This window comes from Vipera berus (assembly GCF_964194415.1).
Source record: "Vipera berus genome assembly, chromosome: 1".
NCBI classification, from domain to species: domain Eukaryota; kingdom Metazoa; phylum Chordata; class Lepidosauria; order Squamata; family Viperidae; genus Vipera; species Vipera berus.
Window position 1 is genome coordinate 339,953,423 of NC_138202.1, and position 17,908 is coordinate 339,971,330.

The 17,908-nt window shown below is 38.6% G+C and overlaps 1 protein-coding gene across 4 annotated transcripts in view; it reads left to right on the forward strand.

Moving 5' to 3' along the window:
* The window catches only part of MTMR4 (myotubularin related protein 4), a 52,072-nt gene extending 37,095 nt beyond the window's left edge, over positions 1-14,977 (forward strand). For all 4 annotated transcript variants that reach the window (XM_081346548.1, XM_081346550.1, XM_081346549.1 and 1 more), the window contains 14 exons: positions 513-679; positions 873-969; positions 1,946-2,059; positions 3,194-3,390; positions 3,977-4,105; positions 4,526-4,637; positions 5,295-5,490; positions 7,816-8,001; positions 8,739-8,909; positions 9,293-9,447; positions 10,065-11,265; positions 11,763-11,873; positions 12,356-12,444; positions 13,714-14,977. In XM_081346548.1, coding sequence (XP_081202674.1) covers positions 513-679; positions 873-969; positions 1,946-2,059; positions 3,194-3,390; positions 3,977-4,105; positions 4,526-4,637; positions 5,295-5,490; positions 7,816-8,001; positions 8,739-8,909; positions 9,293-9,447; positions 10,065-11,265; positions 11,763-11,873; positions 12,356-12,444; positions 13,714-13,891 — 3,103 coding nt within the window. In that variant the 3' untranslated portion in view covers positions 13,892-14,977. The remainder of the gene's footprint in view (positions 1-512; positions 680-872; positions 970-1,945; positions 2,060-3,193; positions 3,391-3,976; positions 4,106-4,525; positions 4,638-5,294; positions 5,491-7,815; positions 8,002-8,738; positions 8,910-9,292; positions 9,448-10,064; positions 11,266-11,762; positions 11,874-12,355; positions 12,445-13,713) is intronic.
* Positions 14,978-17,908: the final 2,931 nt, after the last annotated feature.

The window sequence follows — 17,908 nt, forward strand, 5'->3', positions numbered from 1 at the left end:
ACATGCAGCCTGCAGATGTTTTTGATTTCCAGCTTCTGACAACATATGCAAGCATAGCTATTGGTGGAAAATGTAATCCAGCAACAAACTGGGACACCATATCTTTTTTTACTCCTGCTCTGAACCATGATGCTGCCAGGTTCCTGTCATTCTAAACATAGAAGCTGCCAAAATAAAGTGAAGTAAAATTCTTTAATCTGTTTGCTTTCCAGCAGTGAACAGCTAAGTGTCTTGGAAAATATCCATAAACAAAGGCTCAGTTTCTGCCACAGTTGATGGCAATTAATAGATCTTCTATTGTAAAAGGTGTTTTTTTTGTTAGCGATTGTTGCTAAGTTTTTAAAGTGATTTAAGTAGAACTGCAGCCCTTTGTGTCAGGATGTCCCTAGCATTTTCATTTTTCAATAGGTTGTTTTCCCATTCCTTTCCCCTGAGGAGTTTCGCTGAAATTCCCTTGTCAGACCGTCTTTCCTGGGGACCGAATATATACACGTGTACTTTTGTTTTTGTAGGTGCCATTTCTCTACTTTTAAGCAATGCCAGGAATGGTTGAAAAGGCTGAGCCGAGCCATTGCACGCCCCACCAAACTAGAAGACCTGTTTGCATTTGCTTACCATGCCTGGTGCTTAGGAATTTGTGCGGATGAGGAGGACCAGCATGCCCACCTTTGCCGCCCAGGTAAGTTTTTATGAATTACATCAGGGTAAGCTTCTACAGCTACATATCCAAGCCTCTTGAAAGCTATTATTCAGGGTGACGTATGCAACCAATTCTGTTAATTCCTTGTCTGTTGAGATCTTTGAATACTTTGTCATAATTTCTGACAGAATTAATTATTGTCGATTATTGTTAACTACTATTCGTTTTGCAGGAGACCATGTGAAATATCGGTTTGAAATGGAACTAGCTCGAATGGGCTTTGACTTGCAGAATGTGTGGAGAGTTTCTGACATCAACAACAGCTACAAGTGAGCCGTTAAATTTACCAGATAACTGCAAAAGAGGGGGGGGGGATATCAACAGCATTAAATCCTCTGTCTTGCAAATTAACATAGCTAGGATGTAACAGTATAATGTTATAGCTAGACAACATGTAGAATAGAATAAAATAGAATAGAATAGAATAGAATAGAATAGAATAGAATAGAATAGAATAGAATAGAATAGAATAGAATAGAATAGAATAGAATAGAATAGAATAGAATAGAATAGTTGGAAGGGACCTTGGAGGTCTTCTAGTCCAACCCATTGATCAATCAGGAAAGCAGTTCAAGCTAATATAATATTAAAATATCTACCTTATGATAATAAAATAGTTTTTATTTGTTATTACGGTGGCCTTTTCCCACTTCTACCTCACAAATGTATCCCAAGAACTTCTTTTTATTCCCAAGCCCACATCACATTGCATGTCCAAAAGGAGACCATTATCTGTTGTTGCTTGCCATTCTATTTGGTGCCTTGAGTTAAATTAAAATTGCTGTTGCTCTTATGTTTAAGGGGATTCTAACCATTTTCAGTCATAATGTCATGTATAGTATGAATCTGATATAAGTAATCTATTAGGAATTTTGATGTTTCATATGTCCATCCAAAAGAACATTAGATTTGCGATTTCTATGAATATTAGTACAGGTTCATATTTGCTGTTTTGTATGATTAGAGATCAGTGTTGAAGATGGTTGGCTGGGGAATTCTGGGAGTTGGAAGTTCACTCATCTTAAAATTGCCAGGGTTGAGAAATACTATTAAAGATGAACTAAAATCATCTCTCATCTTACCTATTTATCTAAACTAAAGAGACCTTGAACATATCAAACTTATTAATTAGTTATACATATGATCTGGCAGGTTAAAGATTTGGAATTTGATCTTGGTTTTTTTATTCCTGCCCCCCTGTCCAATAGTCAATTTCTGATCATTAGTTTGAATTTTCCTCTGTAGGTTATGTACCAGCTACCCACAGAAACTTTTGGTTCCTGTTTGGATCACCGACAAGGAACTGGAGAATGTAGCTTCTTTTAGATCTTGGAAGAGGATTCCAGTGGTTGTGTATAGGTACAAAACTCACGTCTTATAAGAAGGCCATGTAAAAGGGTTTTGTGGTTTGAGGGGTAGAGGCAAAGACTTATGTATCAACTGCAAGTTTGTTGCTAGGGTATTTTTTTTTAAGTATTCAGATATTCTAATTTTTGTTAAAACACGTAGTATCTAAATTCATCCTTAAGATTCCATTATTGACACTATTCCATTAAATAATTCCATTATTGAAACAATAGTGTCATTTTAGGATAGATCATGGAGATTTTTATTTATTTTTTAATCCCATTTATATCCCGCCCTTCTCCGAAGACTCAGGGCGGCTTACAGTTGAAATGAGAATGTATTCGATAGTACGTTAAGTAAAGCGCAATTTAGTGCCTGCCTACCTATCTCAAGAGATTTTCCATTCATTCATTCACCCATCTTTATTGTTTTTATAGATAATTAAAGGTGGCAAGCATACCTAAAACTCCTTCTTCCTATACTACTAAGAAAGATTTTTATCTTATCTTGAATTTAGCAGCTATCTCATATAGTTTCAAATTTCTAATGCACATTTGGAAGCTAATCATATCCTTATTGCATGTATATCTTCAAATCACACTTTCTTGCTTTTCCCTTCATTATCCCAAAAAAATTCATACTTGCTAATTGCATCTACTGTTACATCTGAAATCTCCTAGTTCCATTTGTGTCTTCTTTGTGTATTATAATGATAATGATATGATGATGATGATGATGATGATGATGATGATAGGAGCTACATTTAAGCAGATCTTGAGGATCAGGAATTTTGCCTTGTCTTAAATTGATTCACCAGTCAACATTTCACCAAGCCTCTCCTTAATTTAATAAAGAAGAATATTTGTAGATCAGGGTTGAAATGAGGAATCATTGGTGCTCTCTGAATTTGGTTGTTTTCTTGCAGATGTTTCATTACCCCTTAATTTGGGTAATGAAATGAAATGTCTGCAAGAAAACAACCAAGCTCAGAGAGCACCAAGGACCGCTCATCTCCTTAATCTGTTATTACATACATATACTTGACGCTTCTTCTCCACTGAAAGGAGTATTTGGTTTTTCAGTCAAACTGGGACTTGTTGAAATACTTTGCATTCTAGGACTAATAGGACTTGATTCCTTTTTTAGACATTTGCGCAATGGGGCAGTGATTGCACGTTGCAGTCAACCTGAGATAAGTTGGTGGGGCTGGCGCAATGCAGATGATGAATATCTAGTAACTTCCATTGCCAAAGCCTGTGCCTTGAACCCTGGACAGAGACTGGCTGGGGGGTCCCCACAGTCTGGGCTTAGTGATGGAAATGAGGCCTGTGATGCAGGATTTGGTAAGTAAGCTGATTCTATTTCCTTTCTAATTTCCATTGCTGCACAAATGCTATCTTGCCTTTGACAGAATTTGGTGAGTTTTTCATGGCAATATTGAATATAATCTCATTTGTAATGCCTACCAATCTAGATAAAATTACGCAGTTGATGTATGTTTGTTTAAAGCATTTATATAGCTGGGTGACTTACAAACAACAAAACAGTATAAAACAATATAAAAGCCAACAATGGTAAAAACAAAAGTAAAAGAAATAAAAAACTTGGAACCACAACCATTCTTTTATATTGCGTTCAATATAATTAATCCCTATGGTTATTAGAACATAGTGCTTAAGAAATTGAACATTGCAAGTGCTTTTATGGAAAAGATTATTTTTTTTTTAAAAAAAAGCTTTTTTTTCCCAGTGAGCCAGTGAAACTCCAAAAGAGCAAATTATGAAAGATTGTACTTTTTGGGTAGATGGCGATGTCTGATGTAGCCAACTTTTGCAACCTCAGCTGATCTCAGCATTCTGAATTCTGTATTGTTGATCAAACTGTACATCTGTTTTAAGACATGAGAAATTCCTGTTTGACCTTTTGCAGATTCATCACTGACTGCATGTTCAAATGTAGAGAATTCAGCAACACCTCAGAAACTGTTGATTTTGGATGCTCGGTCCTACACTGCAGCAGTTGCCAATAGAGCCAAAGGAGGCGGCTGTGAATGTGAAGGTACAAGCATGATGTTCTGGCTTTCTTAGGCAATCTATTCACTGTACGATCCTACTTAAAAAGGGTGCATAAGCAAGCAAAACATATTTTGAGCACCTTCCCCACCAAGGTTCTACTTTTACTTCCATCCCAACGTCTTGAGTGTATGATGAGCTTTAGGAGGCTGATTTGACTAAAGTGAAGCCATTGAATTATAAAAAGATTTATTGGAATCTACAACTCTCTTGAAACAATAAAGTTACTGAATCTGTATGGAATTAAAACGAGAAGATACACATATCGCAATCATGGTGATGGTTCTTTATGGATGGGTCAGTTTGAACTATTCTCATTGAATAGGATTATGGTTGAAGATATTTCATGTGATAGGTTTGATTTAACTTTCCAACTAATTTTCTCCTTCTGTTTGACATTTTCCAGAATATTATCCTAACTGTGAAGTGGTGTTTATGGGTATGGCTAACATTCATTCCATCCGTAATAGCTTCCAGTACTTGAGGGCAGTCTGCAGTCAGATGCCAGATCCTAGCAAGTAAGTTCCAAGTAGCATTTGTTAAAAAGCTACATTCTTTATGGAATTTCATTATCTGTGGGACTCTAAAACACAGATTTTCTTTCTGCCAGAACTGAAAGAAAAGAAAGAGGAATGCTCTGAAGATTTATTATGTGCAGAATTATCTCTTTGTTGCTGTACAGTTCAGTTGGTTTTCATTAGGTTTATATGTGGCGATACATAATCATTCTGATAGAGAAAAGTTTTCAAAGAGATTTATATAACTGCAAATAATATGGGAAGTTTGGCTACAAGGGATTTTTTTTTTCCTTTTGTCCTTCACAGCACTAGGTCACCGAGTTAAATTGATTAACAGTAAGTTCAAAACAAACAAAAATATTTTTATGTGCACGCTATCAATGTACAGTTAGCAATTTGTTTTAAATATTGTTTCAATTCTTTAGAAAGTGTTTTGAAGTTGAAGTAAAGCTATTTTAAACTTGGAACATTCCAGAATCAGTAAACTAACCCATTTGAGCTGAAACAAGATTTTGACTTTGAAACATTTTGCCAATCCCTTTTCTCAGTGAAAATTTTCTATCTGGCACAAGCTGGATTTAGATTTCTTGTTTCCAGCACTTTAAAAAAATATTTATATTGGCTACATATGCACTTTCTTTCATTGATCCATTTCAGCTGGCTGTCAGCACTAGAGAGCACCAAGTGGCTACAGCATCTCTCCATCATGCTGAAGGCAGCTGTGCTGGTCTCAAATGCTGTTGACCGAGAAGGACGCCCTGTGTTGGTTCACTGCTCTGATGGTTGGGACAGGACCCCTCAGATTGTTGCCTTGGCAAAGATTCTTCTGGATCCCTATTATAGGACTATGGAGGTATTATGCTTCAGTTGTGTTAGCAGCTCAGAAGAAGAATAGCTTTTAGGAGAATTTTAATTTATATGGGAGATGCAGTACAGAATTGCCTAAAGCAAAGCATCTTTTTTCATCTTTTTTGTCTGACTGATCTGCAATTGGAGACAATAGACTTTTTTCTTTTCTTTGGCTTGGGATAAGCCTGCGTTTTTATTTCAGGGTTCAATCCTGAAAATGCTATAATATGCTGTATTTAATAGATCTTTTAGTTTACTTAGTGGGAGTAAGAAAAGTGGATTGAAAAGAGAAGCCTTGCCACATTTTGGCTTGAGCTCCTACAGTTGGTATGTAATTCACCTATCATCAGCACGTAACTCCTAACAGTTGTCTGCTAGGAAATTCTGGTTCTTGACAAAAAAAGATCCCCCTATAAGTACAAAGGGCTTGACATGAAAGCAGTGTTCCAATATCTCAGGGGCTGCCACAAAGAAAAGGGAGTCAAGCTATCCTCCAAAGCACCTGAAGGCAGGACAAGGAGCAATGAATGGAAACCAGAGAGAGAAGCAACCTAGAACTAAGGAGAAATTTCCTGACAGAGCAATTAATCAGTGGAACAACCTGCCTCCAGAAGTTGTAAATGCTCCAACACTGGAAGTTTTTAAGAAGAGACTGGACAGCCATTTGTCTGAAATGGTATAGGGTTTCCTGCCTGAGCAGGGGGTTGGACTAGAAGACCTCCAAGGTCCCTTACAACTTTATTATTATTATTATTATTATTATTATTATTATTATTATTATTATTATTAGTAGTAGTAGTAGTAGTAGTAGTAGTAGTAGTAGTGTAGTAGTAGTATCATTATCATCAAGGTGCTGGTAATGACCTTTAAATCCCTACATGGCATGGGTCCAGAATACCTTAGGGAGCACCTGCGGCCGGCATCAACTTCCCTCTGCCCAGTGCGCTCCCACAGAGAGGGCCTCCTCAGGGTGTCACCGGTCAGAGAATGCCGTCTGATGGCCCCCAGGGGGAGGGCCTTCTCTGTGGGTGTGCCGGATTTGTGGAACCGCTTACCGGTTGAGCTCCGGATGGCGCCTGACCTTCGCTCCTTCCGGCGTGATCTAAAGACCTACTTGTTTGAACAAGCCGGCCTGGTCTGATGGGTTTGGGTTTTATTATTGCTTTTAACGTATTGTATTGTTGTATTGTATTGGGCAGTATGTTTAATCTTTTCTTAATTTTTGTATCTTTGTATTTTAGTATTTATTATTTATTATTTATTTATTATTATTTAGTATTTATTACCCTGAGTCCTTCGGGAGAAGGGCGGTATACAAATAAAATAATAATAATAATAATAATAATAATTATTATTATTATTATTATTATTATTATTATTATTATTATTATTATTATTATTATTATTATTATTATTATTATTATTATTATTATTAAATTGACAAAAGGAAGATAAAGAAAAATGTCCATTCTTGAAAATGGATAGTCTAGAAATCATCCAGGCCTCCAAGACTTGGGCAAAGTAGCCAAGGAGAAGGCAAATATTAGCTATTACATGCATCATGATAAAATAATAGACCTGCATCATAATTCATACCATGATGCACCCAGTGTCATTTACATGTTGTTATGGCTTCCAAAATATATCTGTGTTCCAAGGGCGAGCTGTTCAATAATGGCAGGAGAGTTATCTCCTATTCCTCTCTGCTCTTTGTGGGAGGAGGTCTGAAGCAACCCCTATGATTCAGTACCAGAGAAAATAGTCTCCAAAATTACAGATAGCCAAGCCTATTATAAAATTTATAAATTAACACCAGCATTTGAATTGTACTCAAACCCTACTGGTAATATAGTACCCACAAAACAGATTTCACATTACTACATTGGCTTTTAATTACCAGCAACTAAGCTACAAGTAGCTGTAGTTTTTGTTGGATTTTCAAAGGGAGTCCCAAATAGACTATACTGTCATTGAATTAGTACTGTCACTGTACTAGTTTAAATTCAAGGAGTTGAGTGCAAGATATTGAGGTTACTATTAATAAAATGTCCTGTTCCAAAAAGGGTGGCAGCTGTGCCCTAGCTGAAGCTGGGTAGAAGCTCCCCCACTGAAACCTAGTTGATGAACTGGAGGAATAAAACACTATAGATGACAATATCATGAAAGCAAGGGCAGGGAAACAAGGAAGAAGAACTAAAGATGCTATGATACATCCAAAAATGATTTGAGAATAGGTGAATTATGTTGGCAACTATGGAATTATGTTTTTTTTTTATTGCAGCCTACTCAGAAAATCTATAGTACTTAAATTATCTCCTTTTATTGCCAGGGTTTCCAGGTACTGGTTGAATCAGATTGGCTGGATTTTGGCCATAAGTTTGGTGATCGATGTGGACACCAGGAAAAGGCAGAAGATCAAAATGAACAGTGCCCAGTGTTTTTACAGTGGTTGGATTCTGTTCACCAGCTGCTCAAGCAGTTTCCCTGTCTCTTTGAATTTAATGAAGCTTTCTTGGTAAGGCCAAGTGTTAGCAGAGGACATACATTTCAATACTAAGATAGATCAGTGTTTAATGAGAGTTTGATGTTTCTAAAGCAAAAATGGCTATGGTTCTTATGGTGTCATTTTTCCTTTTGGTTGTCCACTCTAGTTGAATTACTGTGATAGATCTCTGTTGTATAGATAAAATGTGCATCCTTGTGAGGAAAAATAATTCCCTTTTACTGAATTATTATATAAAATTGATTTTTCTGAAAGTGCTACTAAAATGCTGTGCTGTGTGCTAAAATGGGGTGCTTTATTTCTCTAATAAAGAGAAAGAGTTGTTTATCAAAATGTGTACATTTCATACAGAGCAAGGCAAGTAATATGTTGTATCTGCACTTATGGATAATGGGGGCACTAGCCTGGTATCCACCTGTTAAGTTAGTGGATACACCCCATTTAATCCCAGTATGTGAAGAGTGGAAAAACCCCAGAAAAATTAGTATATTATGATTTTTCTTTAAAAAAAGGGGGGGGGGCTTTCAGTGTCTAACCAAGCTAAGATCCAAAATGGCTTTGGGGACATTTAACCAAATCCAAATTGTAATTATTTTATATTTATTTTTTATTACTTTTGTTTACCCATTCCAAAGCTTGACATAGTACACAGCATTATTCTTATAGCAGCACTGTATCTAATAAGCTGCCTCCAACACGGACTCTTGTGAAAATTCTCTCAAATCCCTAAATTTCTCTTTTACCTGCAGGTAAAGTTAGTCCAACACACATATTCCTGCCTTTATGGGACCTTCCTTGGAAACAGCCCCTGTGAACGTGAGCTGCACAACATTGCCAAACGCACCTGCTCAGTTTGGTCCCTTTTGAGAGCTGGTAATAAAAATTTCCACAATCTACTCTACATGCCTGCTAATGAGCAAGTAAGTAAAATTCCCAGTTGTGCCAGTTTGGCAGGAGAGAAAAAAAAATGTATGCAGTCGGGGACAGAAGCCCAAATACAGCTTGCTTCTCCCTCATGCAGGATTAAAAGATTTGTAACAATCCTACTGTGAGCACCACGTCACTGAGTTCTGCCTACTCCTGGCATGCAGGGCTTCTTTGTTTTCCCCCGCTGCTTCTTTGAAAATGGAAGGAGGAAGAAAGTCCAGTGATTCCTCTGTATCTTTTAGTTAGATAGGACAACTGTAATCATAGCTCATATCAGTTATTAGTTAGAGGGGCACCTTCAGGAGCTACTAGGCTCTGGGCTTATGCTGGGTTTCTTCTCTTCCTGAATCTGCTTTCCTCCATCTTTGATGTCAAGGTGCTGCATCCAGTGTGCCACGTGCGTGCGCTGCATCTCTGGACAGCTGTATATCTTCCAACGTCATCTCCATGCCCTTTAGGAGAAGAAGGCATGGATCTTTACTTGCCTTCTGGATCTCAGACTCAAGAGTTCAGCAGTCGGTCGCTTGACAGGTAGGAGAAAAATAATTATGGTTCTATGAATTGTGCAGTTCAGGATTTCTAAGGCTACTTTGGATACCTCTGTAATGGCCTCTGTTTATTTATAAGGGCCTTGCTTATCCTGGTCAATTACAATGCAGTTTATATAGAAGTCTTTAGGGGATTGGATTTAGGGTTGTGTTAATCATTTTACTTATCTGTATTCTCTGAAAGCTTGATGTGACCTTTTTAATTTTATAGATTAGGAAATTATGCTTCCCATTTACTTGGTGATTATTTATGAGTCCTTAAAATAATTTAGGGGGAAAAATCAAGGATCTGTCCTAACTATTTATATCCAAGCAAAATACCATAAGAAACTGTTTTACCTTTGCAGCCCTGACAAAAAGAGCTTTTCCTTCCTTGCTTCTAACTACTTGCTGCAATGCTAAAAAATAATTGAAAACCTTTGAATTATAAAAGGACTGTGTGTGTGTGTGTGTGTGTGTGTGTGCGCGCGCGTGGTTGCATGTAGGGATGGGGGGCAGAGAAACAGAACATAAGCACGTGTGTGCAACCTCTTGCAAATGTACCTGCAGGCAATATATGCATTATATCCCTGTTGCCTGAATTGACTTTTGTGGTTTCAGATTACCAAAGACAAGATCCATGGATGATCTTCTCTCAGCATGTGATCCTAGCAGCCTACTGACCCGCACATCAAGTGATCCAAATCTGAATAACCATTGTCAAGATGTCAGGGTTGGTTTGGAATCCAGACATCCCAATGCTGAGGAGACAGGGACAAGCAAAGAAACCCGAGAGGATGAGTTGCTTCAAGTACCTCAACAGCAGCAGGAATTCCATCCCCTGCATAGTGCTGGCAGTGGCACCTCTGACAAGCACAGAATCAGTCCACCACAGAAACATGAAGTGACTCAGCAGTTAACTGCTGTGCCTTTTGAGATAGAAGTAGTAAGCAGAGCAGGTCCAGAAGCAACAGAAGGCACAGTCCCAACTCCAAATTCTGGACAAACACAAGCGTTTGAAAACTTATCCTGCAACCATGTCAAAGACGCTGGCCTGATATCCAATGGCACTTGGGATCCTGTGCAAACTTCTCATCCAGAATCCTCCTCCAGCCAGACTTCAGCAAGTCGCCCCAGTTCAGGTCAGCCAGCTCTGACTGTTCCAAGACACAGTGCTCCAGGTTGTCAAAAAGAAGAACTAGATGGAAAAATTGGCAACGTCAAGCATGGAGAGGAGGGCAACCATACCGGGAAAATTCAGACAGAATTATGGCGAAAAGGAATTTCTCAAAGCCAGACGAGCGAATTCTCTCTTCTAGCAGCAAACTGGGACAGTTTTCAAGGGATGGGGACATCACTTCCTGGGGGTGATATGGGTCCCCGACGACTCCTGTCCTATGGCTGCTGTAACAAGAGACTGAACAACAGGCACTTCTGGACCTCTGGACTGTGCCTCAGTGGCCAGTGGCCTTTGAAAGAAAGTGTGAAGCCTCCTGGCTGCTCCATCCATTCTGGCACACACTGCACAGGCCTTGTGGGGAAGTCCAGCAAGTTGTGGCTCCCTTGCCATTTGAAGCAGGCACTTGGCTCCAAACACCTGCCACCAAACTGCCCTTCTCCAGTGCCTCCTTTCTATCTAGATGATGATGGACTTCCCTTCCCCACAGATGTAATCCAGCATAGGTTGCGGCAGATCGAAGCTACTTATAAGCAGGAGGTTGAGCAGTTGCGTAGGCAGGTGCGGGAACTTCAGCATAGATTAGACATCCGTCATTGCTATCCAACTCCAGCTGAACCACAGATGGACTATGAAGATGACTTTGTAAGTGGCACTGGTGGAGCTTTTCCAGTAGTTTCCTTAACTTTTACCCAAGAAGGCATGTATAGATAGGTAAAATGAACAGATCATGCTACCATCGTGTTTGTAGGCACTCTGTACATACAAATGTGAACATACTAATGAAGACACACGTTCTCTCTCTGGACATAGATACCCCCACACACATTCCATTCTACCATTTCATGCTATCTCCCACACTTCTGCTGTGTTGAGTATAATAACAACATGGACATTATCGAATAGCACTCTATACAGAGAAGCTCCTGATCTTTGCATCTGTTAAAAGATCAGATATCAATTAGGGTAGAACCTGAAATCACAGTAGATGATATTGAGCTAGCCAAATAACACCTGATAAAAGCTATTATCTATGATCTTGTGGTTATTTTCAGTTCATTGGGAGGAAGGCTGAAACTCTAAAGGAAGTGATCATATGTGTGGTATAGATAATCTGATGGCTTTCATGGTCTTCCTTGCAGACTTGCCTCAAGGAGTCAGATGGCAGTGAAAATGAGGATTTTTACTCTGATCACAGTGAAGACTGTCTATCTGAAGCAAGCTGGGAGCCTGTTGATAAAAGGGAAACTGAGGCATGTTACATTTCCTTATTTTCTAGTTTGCACTGAGATACGTTTATGTCTCTTAACTTTGTATGATGTAAGATGAAAACATTTCCATTGCTGCTTTCCCCCCTGTATTTCCCTATTCTGCTCTCTTCTACTGAGGTATAAACATATATTTTGTATCTGGTTCCCCTTAGTAAAAAAAAAAAAAACCTCAAACAGATAATTCCTCTTTGGTTGTCTACTTACAAGGATCTTCCTTTTTCCTCTGACATTCTTTTAAGTCTTTAATAAACCTTAGTGTTTCTAACGAAAACAACCAATATTTTACATTTTGCTCCTCTTTAATAATTCCTTTTGAATTATTCTTCAGACAATTGCTTTGAAAGTAAAGCTTAAAATATATTAAAACATGTTAAAATGTGTGTGCTATGTTAGCTTCTTCCCTTACAGATATGCTCTTTGTAAGAAACAACCCAAATCATCCATGACACTATGTTTTTAAATAGGTCACACGTTGGGTTCCAGACCACATGGCATCACACTGTTTTAACTGTGACTGTGAATTCTGGCTGGCCAAACGCAGACACCATTGCAGGTAATGTAATTACTATGACAAATCTCATTTTCCCATTTCACTTTTTTTTCATTTTATTAAGTACGTCTACAGAAAATATGGCAAATATTGAGAGCAATGGAAAGGGAATGACAAGTTCTATTTAGAGGATAAATGGAATATAGTAGAGTAGTATCTTCTTGGAAAATAGTAGTTCATTATATTTATCTTTAGCCAACGTTTGACAAAATAATTACAATAATTATCAATTACCAATTTCCAATCACTTGATTGCACACTTGAGGTGAAAGTATTAGAAAATTATTAAGATTTTTAATATCCTTTACATTTGGAAATAGTATGTTAATATAAAGTGGCAGCATGTGATACTTTTATAGAAAAAAGGGGTTTTGTGATTTTTAAGCAATAGGAAAAAGTATTCTCCAGAAAAAGAATAAAAAAACTTTTTTTAAAAAAACCTTAATCCTGAGAGATTGGCTTCAGTCTCCCCCTGTTGCTGTAAATAGGCTGAAGTTTTATGGAACAGAAATTTGCAGTGAATGCTTTCAGCAAACATGGGCTCTTAAGGCCCTAGTAGGAGCCATAGCATTTTCCTCTGCTGTTGCTCCTGACACAGCTATAACCTCAATCTGCTGCCACTGCCCACTTTCTCTAATAGACTGGATTATCGGGAAGCAGGGCAAGGAAGAACTAGGTCTCACAGTGAAAGCGCAGCCACTGTCTTTCTTCTGAGCCTGAGAAGCTCAGCGCCTGAGTTCTTTTGAGGACCCCATCTATGAGGTTTGCCTGGGACCTTGGAAGTTCTGCATATGTCCCTTCATACATTAGACAAAATTGTAGCTGAAAGTTCCTACCACTGCCTATAACAACTCTTCTTAATCTGTGCTGTACTATTTTGTGTGCCTCAGAATTCAGTTGTTCTGAATTAAGACTAATTGGCACTAAACTATGGGCCCTGCCCAGGCTGTCTCTAAATTACTATCATTTTATTCCTATCTATAAGACACGGGGAGGGGGAGAGGGAAGAGATTGAGAGAGAGAGAGAGTGTTCTCGTACATGTAAAGAGCTGGGTTAATATGCACTAAACTCTCAGTGTTTACCTCTTTATGTAGTATTTTTCTTTAGGCTTCAGGAAAATTTTGCAAAAACATACAGCACAGCAGGATATCTAAGATCCGAGACTGCACTGTCAGCTCTATTCCTCAGTTAAGTGAAAACAAGATGCTCCATATATCACCCTACTCTGGCTCCAGTATCATAGTTGCTTTTATGTGTTATTTCTTACCCAGGAATTGTGGGAATGTGTTTTGTGCCAGCTGCTGCCATCTAAAGCTGCCCATTCCTGATCAGCAGCTTTATGATCCAGTCCTTGTCTGCAATTCCTGTTACGATCACATCCAGGTATCCCGCGCCAGGGAACTTATGAGCCAGCATCTGAAGAAGCCTATTGCCACAGCTTCTAGCTGAATACCAGCAGAGGAAATCTGTGGAAGCCTGGCCTTTTCCCTTGCAGACTGGAAGGAGAAGGCTGCCTCTGCTGCAGCTGAAGAGCTCGGTAGCGCAGCACTTGATCACCAAGCCTTGTATGCACTGTTGGCAATTTTCCCCACTTGGTGCCCCATGTATTGGAGATGAGGAATTTGGATTAAAGAATGTGACACGGCCTACATTATGGTACTGTTCGTGGTTTCAAGACATAAGGCCAAGTTAGGGACAGAGGGATGGCAAATGATATCGTACAAATAATTGCCTTCCAAAAGCAATAGAAAGGCATGAACCTAATCAGAACTTCCTTCTTCCCATGTCAGAAAGCAGCCAGGTTAAATTGAGTAAGAAAGAAGAATGCAGCCCCACAGTGTGATAGCTCTGGGAGCTCTCTTTGGCTGTGTTAGTCATGTTTCAGTCATATTCAGCTTGCCAACCTTCTTGGATATCCAGCCCAAGGCCAGCACTAGTACTGTACTAGGAAGGGATCCCTTATAAGGCAGAGTGTATCTCTGCACTTTCCTTGTGTTCCTTGAGGGAATAGACTTTATCCCAGCAGCTGGGCTGTTGTGTATGGAAAGCAGAATTAATTTTGGCTTTGTGCACTTCTTGCCCACTGTGGGTATTGAACAGCTGGTTCTTAACCAGTGTCTATACAGGAGCAACAGCTTAAATCTCCTCTTGAGTCACATCAGTGTGTATTCCCTCTCCCTTATGCTGCATTTGTATCTCCATATTTCTGGTTGCTCTTTATTCTGAAAGCCTGATGCTTCAAGGCAGACTATTATGTGGGTTTTCTTTACCTCCTGGAATGTGCTGTTTTGTGTGCTTGAGGGTTTCAGTCCAAAATGCTGCTAAATGTTCCTTCTCTGCACTTAAAATTTATCTGGAGTATAAACGGCTGGGGGAAGGTGCCAATTTTATAGATGGAAGACAGGGAATATTGACAAACAGGGATTCTCCCTCTTACACTCAAGAAGGTGTGAGGGACACTGTAGAGGTGATCATCATTGCTGCAAGAATGCTTTTCTGTTCATTCTGACATCAATAAATTTCCCTTCAAAGTGACTCTTCTGATTTATGGATACTCACTGTGGCAGCAGTATAGCGGTTATTTTACCCTGCTACTCTCACATAATCTAAACAAGAACTAAAATGTTTTAGAAAGGCAAGTGTAATGTTACCACCATTTCCATAGATCTTTATGAGCAGTGTTCATAATCATTTTATTTTGAAATGTATATCTATGTAGGACTATAGAAAGAACAAACAGTCCTTAGGCAGTTACAAAGGATGGGTACATGAATATCTCTTTCCTCAAGAATTGGAAGATACTGACTTCACGCTTAGGTTGAATTCTTACCAGCTACCCATTCTTGATTAGTTTTTAAAGCCTTTTGGAGAATTAATGGTTCAAGCTACCACTTCTTACCTTCCATTTTTCAACCTGCTTTGGGTCAAAAGCCCTAGAGCCAGCATCATCTTCTACACTGGATCTGTTTGAATTGCCCTCTGGCCTCTTCCAGGCAGCATGACCTCATAGGGATAAAAGATGGAATCTGATTTTGCCATACACTGAACATTGTATAGAGTGATGTAATTAGTAGGAAAGTTCAGGTTTGGTTCCTTTTTCAGCTCATTTGCACAGATGTGAAACAAAAATTTGAAAACAAAGAGAGAAAAAGACCCTTCAAGTTAGCCATGATTAATCAATCCTGCTTTCAGCTCTCATGAATTTTGTGTCACTGTCTTCAGGCAAAAGAACTTCAAAATCGGATCAATAGCTTTGTGACAAACAATGTGCTGTAAGAATTCAATACAGTTGAATAAAATCTCTATATTAGTGCTGCTTTGTTGGACCATATTATTCAATTTTCACTCAATGTTTTTCTTCTCCATTGGGTACTGGCTTCCACCAGTATATATAATGCAGAATTACTCTGCTTCTTATAAACACCCAAAAATGATATTTTAAGATAATCAGAGGTCTGTTTCTAGGTTTTTCATTTCATAGCATATCACCTCTGAGACTTTACAAATAACAATGAAAACAGTTCCCTTGTTAAAAAAAAGTTTACTCCAATATTTAATAACTGAGGAGTATTTTAAAAAACGTTTAGTAACACTTTTCAGTGAAGCTCACAGTTTACATAGAATCACTAAACGTTCACAATGAAACTCACGATTGAATCATTTTGTAATTCCAGATAGTTTTATTTTATCTACAGTGGCTTTTAAGCAAAAGAAATTAGCTTGTCAGGCAAGGTGGTGAAGGTATACCTCAATGTTCTTGATTTAAAAAAAAAGGAGGAAGATGCGTGTATGGATTTGAGAGCAGAACACAGAACATGCTTTTAGTTCTGTTACCGGTATATATTGCACAACAATCCACCCCTCCTCAATCTTTCTAAATATGTGGCAATCAGTTTTTCTACCATTTGGTCAAAGTATTGGACCTAATTTAATTTTGGCATCCAAATTTCCAAATTCATGTCTGTTATCAGTTTCAAGAACACAGGTTTTTCCTTTCCTCCAGTTTTGAAGTAGAGGCTAATCCTGATAAGGGTAGATACAGAGGCTTATTACTGTTTTTTATTTATTTAAATTTGTGTGCTGCCTGACTCCCAACGTCTCTTGGTGATTCACAGACAAAAACATTAAAAATGGGGGTGATGACAAGATGATAGGAACAAGAGAAAAACACTACCATTCAGTCCAGGAGGCTTCACTCACCCTTGCCAAAGGTCTGGGCAAAGAGCCTTATTATCTTCAGAGCTCTTTGAAATCCCAGCAGGGTGGTGGCTATCCAGATCTTTTAGGGGAAACTCATTCCAAAGTATGGGCTGCTACAGAAAAGATAGCCCTCTGAAGTTCCGTAGATGTGTAATCAAAGGAACCCTGACAAATCACGAGGACAGACAGGTTGTGCCTCAGTAACTAGATCTTATGTCATGAACGGCTTTATAGATAATAGCAACACCTTGACTCGTATCAGAAGCAAATTGGCAACCAGTGCCAATCATGAGGAAAAGTGCTACGTGAACATATCAAGGCATGCCCATCACTGTCCATACTACAGCATCCTGGATCAGGTGAAGCTTCAAGGGCAGCCTCATACATAGTGTCTTGAGAATTTTTTTTATTACAAGAAAGTGAATATATATTGGGATGTGTACATATGTTTATTTTAAGAATTAGGTCAAGCAAAAAAAAAAGCAAATTACAACCCAGAACAGAGATGAGAAGATGACTAAGAATAATGGGAGAATCCATCTAAGAAAGCATGAGGTATGTGTTAGCATCACATAGGTATTTTCTACCTTTATGTGAAGTGACCATCATTCTTATTTACATAAAACACCTACACTACAGTATTACAAACATCATTCCTAATTTGAATATCTTCCTGCTTGCTCTGGTAGGGAGACTTCAAAAATCCATTGTAACGATTTGCAGAGCTGGGGAGAAGATCTCTCCTTAAAATTACAGGGTGTTGTTATCAGGATTTTGCTAAAAGTGCCACTAGTGCGAGTGCCACACTTAGACTCTTCAGGCAATCTCTGATAAGGGGGAAACATTACTGGAAATCCACTTCTGGCTACTTCACTTACAGTCTTCCTTCTATCATTCATTGCACGTTATAAGATCTCACTAGTAATTTTCCATGACTAAGAAATGATTGGACATGGACATCTGCTGGACACAGTCTTCGTGAATGAAGGCAAAAAATATACATGTCCCTAGATAATGTTGCTGGGCCCAATCTGGGTCGGTCACCAGGACCAGTGGACCAATCCAGATTGGGGCCCTGCAGCATAGCCTTGGTCAATGATCAGGAGTTTATACTAGAAACACACATACCTATCAGTGAAATACCAGCCTTCCCCACAAGATTGTAATTAGGCATTGATGAGACTGCACATAATCCTTTGTTAATCCCTAGCTTTATTAATTACAATATAGAAAGATTTTGCCTCAGCACACACCCATAAAACTTTA